Source organism: Triticum aestivum, chromosome 6D, assembly GCF_018294505.1.
Source record: "Triticum aestivum cultivar Chinese Spring chromosome 6D, IWGSC CS RefSeq v2.1, whole genome shotgun sequence".
Taxonomy (NCBI): domain Eukaryota; kingdom Viridiplantae; phylum Streptophyta; class Magnoliopsida; order Poales; family Poaceae; genus Triticum; species Triticum aestivum.
The window spans coordinates 440,195,849-440,200,325 of record NC_057811.1 but is presented as its reverse complement, the minus strand read 5'-3'; the positions used below and the strand labels follow the sequence as shown (position 1 = coordinate 440,200,325).

Sequence of the window (4,477 nt, the reverse complement as noted above, 5' to 3'; positions counted from 1 at the left end):
CTCCACTGAAACTTAATGCTGATGAACCCACACCCTGAACGACACGACATGAATGTAGCTACCAGCGGAAAGAAACGCGGTACCTGATATTCTCCTAGGACCCCATGCATCATGATTAACTGGAATATGTGATTGCTTTCATGTCCTGCTGAGACTCGATGGGCATGATCGACAGGAAAGGATTGAAGCGATAAGAGATGTTCGTTCATCTGTTTGGCATAGCATTTTAGCACTGCCGAACTATGTATTCCAATTCGAACTTGTTCAATTTGAGCTGGAAGTTTGCAAAAAAAGAAAAAAGAAAAAAAGACGACAGGGAAGCAGATCAAGACATCAAGTTGTAATAGATAGTAAACCGGGCTGTGACGACTGTGATCGAATTCAACTGTTAATTATACATCGGTCTGTTAATTAATCTAGTACACAAGCATGTGCAAGAATCAGAAGAACAACAAGGCCGAAATCATAGGCAATATGGATGATAGACTAATCATCTACTGCCTCTCAAGCATCTCCGTATCTCTCTGCATCTCTATGTACGTGTAGTGTACATGTGCGTCGTCTCCGGTGGACTGATGGACTCCTCCCTGCTCGCGCGCCGGTGCTCACAGTCGCCATGCGCACGCACGCACGAAGGGCCGCCGGGGCTCGATGATCGATGTGGGTCGATCAGGAGGTGACTCTGGCGCGGGTGCACGGGGCGAAGGAGTAACCGTGCTGCTGCTGGTGGTGGCCGCCGGCCTGCACGTGCACGCGGTGCGAGGAGGAGGAGTGCGAGTGCGCCGTCTCCCGGTCGACGAGCGCGCGCAGGCGGAGGAAGTCGTCGACGGAGCAGGGCAGCCAGAGCGGGCCGGCCGAGTTGTAGCCATACGTGTCCCGGGCCGCCTCCAGCAGGCGCTGGAAGAGCGGGTGGTAGAGGTAGGCGATGGGGATGACGAACCGCTGGAACCCGTCGCCCTGCTGCTCCGCCTGGGCCTGGCCGACCCGCACCGCCAGCCACCCCTTCTTCACCTTCCCCCTCTTCTCCGCCTGGTCCCCTTGCATGATGGTGGCAGCTCCCTCGCCGGCGGTCCAACTGCAGCCGCCCTCTCGCCGTCGCTGCTGCTGGTGGTGGTGCTAAGAGGTCGCTGCTCTACTGCAGGCAGCTAGAGCCAAGGAGCCAATCCAGAGGGGTGTGTGTGTTTGTGTGTGTGGTGCGGTGGTTTTTATAGGACTGCTTCTGCTTGGCTCGTGCGCTGCTGCTTGTACGTATGGCGTCCTTCGCTACGGAACCCGGTCCTCTGGGGCTTCCGTGTCGGGCGATGGATTGTCTGCGTCGCTGACACGCCGGCCCGTCGTAATAATCGGGTTACGGCGTCGGGGTCGCTGGCCGTACTGGACGATTGTCGCGTGCGCGTCAGGGCTCAGTTGCGGTGAGGGGGATAGGTAAGGTGGAGCCGTGGGAGTGGAGGGTGGAGGGATGGCTACGCTGAGGAGGGGGCACGCTGTCGCCGGGCCCGACCGACGGGTGGTGCACAGGTCGTACGTACCTCGTCCTTTGGTCGTGGCGCGGCTGGCCCACGACGGCGGACAGGCCGTGGCCGTGGGAGGTGGAATTGTATTCTTGAGTTGTGTGAGCGAGAGGATTGGCATTTTTGCTGTACGTGACTGCTGCCCCACGGCCACAGGAGATGTTGATGCATGGTGGCAATTAATTGGTCGGGCTCTAGTCTAGCTTTGCTCATCGTCCAACCGTTGGATTGTAGCTGTTGGAGCGACCATCTGGATTAAGTTCCTGTTCAGATTTGGGAACTAGGTTTAGGCAATGTTTCTTTCTTTGTTGGGCCCCTTTCTGCTAGCTGTTTCCGTTCAAGGTCTCAAACAGGGTTTACCGAGTGAACTGCAAAAATCATCGATATTAAAGGCTAGGTTTGCAGAAATCACAATTCTACAGTTTTGTGCCAAAAATCACTAATTCCGAGGCTAATTTTTTTAAAGAAAACACTATTGGATGGCTTAGGTTGTTTTGAACCTGATTATGACAGGTGGATCCCATTTTTGTTGACCTGGCGTAACGGTTCCGGATAAACGTCGTTAGACTTCTTTTGCGCCAAAATCCCTTCTTAAAAAATAGAACAGCCGAGCCACCCCTCCCCGTGCGTGCTGCGCCACTTGCCCCGCCGCCGGCAGCCACTGCCCCCTTCGCCGGCAAGACTGCTCACCTACCTCTACTCCCCCCGGCGCCGGCAAGTAGCAGCAGCTCCACAACGCTTCCCCTGCGTCGGCCGAGCCACGAGCAACAGCAGCTCCACCTGCTACGGCGCGACTGAGCAGCGAGTCGCCTTGGCCGACCTCCGGCGGCGCAACCACCGAGAGCAGCAGCTCTACCGCTCCTCCCCTGCGCCAGAGAGCAGTAGCAGCCCATGCAGACGAGTGACGCGAGCGCCCGGACGTCGCCGCCGTTGAGCAGGAGGAAGAGGCTGTGTCGTAGGCGTCGGGGTCGAACGCGTGGTAGTCCTGGATGTGGATGTGCAACCTCCTGGCGCCGCCCCACGCCCGTTCCTGTTCGGCGCCATCCCTGTCCGCCAATGCACGACCCCAGCGGCACCCTAGTGGCGCACCTGAGCACGACCAGACGAGGTCGTCGACCTGTCTCGGCCGGCCAGACCTCCCCGGCAACCGCAGCGCCAGAGGCCCTCGAGCCCGCCCTGCCGCATTACATCCCCGACCCGCACCACGGCCGGCCATGCCTCCCCGGCAAACTCAGCGCCGGAGGCCCTTGAGCCCGCCCTGCCACACTACATCCCCGACCCGCACGCCGGCCGACCAGACCTCCCCGACCCGCTCCTGCAGTTGCCCATGTGCGGCGGATTGGGCCATGGTGGCAGGCAGCACCACACGCTAGAGAAGAGGGGGAGGAGTCCGACGGCGCGCCACCTCGCCGGCGACGGGATCCATGGCCGGCGTGGTGCTGCTCTCCCAAATCCGAAGGAGCTGATTGCTTTTTCTGTTTTTGATTGAAGGGTGTCCCTGTAAAATTACGTGGACTGTTTGGTAAATGTAGAAAATCCCTCATCTAACGATGTCTAACGTGAACTGTTATGCCACATCACCAGGTGCAGGGCCCGCCTGTCATAATCGTGATTAAAACGAACTAAGCCATCGACTAGTGTTTTTTGCAAAAAATTAGGCTATGAATTAGTGTTTTTTGGCACAAAACTATAGAATTGTGGATTCTGCAACACTAGCCTTCAATGTCGATGTTTTCTGCAATTCACTCGGGTTTACCTTTCGTGGGCTGTATTTCATCTAGGGTTGCAGACATGCTACGTGTGTAAAACGTAGCTTGTTTCTACTACTACTAAAAAAAGGGTGGAGCTTAGTTGTTGTTTTTCTCATGGTCATCATTTATCATGAGCATGCTGTCATCGTGGCTTGTAGGGCTTGCTACATTCATGTATGTCGGAAGTGCCATGGTTATGTCGGTTGTGATACGCTAGAGGGCGTCAATGATTTGATCAATCATAAGAGATACATTATAAAAATCAATTAATCATCAATACCCAAGATCATAATCACATGGATTATTCACAAGATCAAGAAAATGGGGTATATGACACGTAGCTACTACCACAAACCCTCAGCCTCTAAGGCAGGCTTTCCCACGGATCATCATGGGAGCAGCAAGGGTTGATGGAGAGGTTGAATATAAAGGTTCTTCCCCTTCGACACAGGGCCAGATCAGGGCTGAATACCGACAACGTGAAAAATCTATAATAATTTGAGGTGGGATTTGGGGGTATATATAACTAATTGGGCACCGAAGGTGGCCTGGGATCCCCACAGGCCGTACCACCCCTCCCCCTAGGCGCCCTTGTAAGACGGAGGTCTAGAGGGGGTAGGGGGTCTAGGCATTGAGGAGCCCACCAGATGTTGTGCCTTAGTCCATTGGTTTTTTTTTCGGTGAGAAAACACCTCTTGTTTTTCTTTTCTTTTTTAAACATTTTATATAGTGATTTCCTGGAATTCCAAAAACAACAGAAAATAGGAATTGACTCTGGGAACTGAATTAATAGGTTAGTCCAATAAATTTGGCTAAATGTTTCCAATCTATGTTTATATGATAATATAGTACCATGAAACATCAAAAATTATATACACGTTTGGGACGTGTCACTTCTCAGGTTACAACGACGAAAACGTCGGGCGTAGCATGAAACATAAAAAATTATAGCTCTGCTCACCACCACTTCCACAGCAGAGCAGATGCCATGGCCACCCACTGCTACGCACCTCGCTGCCCGATGACCAAGAAGCACATCCACCACCGCCAGTGGAGGCCTGTCGAAGAGCCAACCAAAAAGCCCACCACCTGTGGTCGCCGCTTCGACATCCATCTCCGAACCTCTCCCTGACAGCATGATAAGCGGACTCCACTGGCTGGAGGGGAAGCCAACACATCCCCACCTACCCACAAGGTCCCACCACAAGGCTTTGT

The 4,477-nt window shown here is 54.2% G+C and overlaps 1 protein-coding gene across 1 annotated transcript; it reads right to left on the bottom strand.

The window, feature by feature from the left end:
- Positions 1 to 338: 338 nt before the first annotated feature.
- LOC123141875 (auxin-responsive protein SAUR32) lies at positions 339 to 1,189 on the bottom strand. Its single transcript, XM_044560943.1, has one exon. It carries the CDS (start codon positions 1,042 to 1,044, stop codon positions 670 to 672), a length of 375 nt encoding a protein of 124 aa, XP_044416878.1. The 5' UTR covers positions 1,045 to 1,189; the 3' UTR covers positions 339 to 669.
- Positions 1,190 to 4,477: the final 3,288 nt, after the last annotated feature.

Coding starts and splice junctions, on each gene's coding strand:
- LOC123141875 (XM_044560943.1), bottom strand. CDS start 1,044: ATGCAAGGGGACCAGGCGGAGAAGAGGGGGAAGGTGAAGAAGGGGTGG.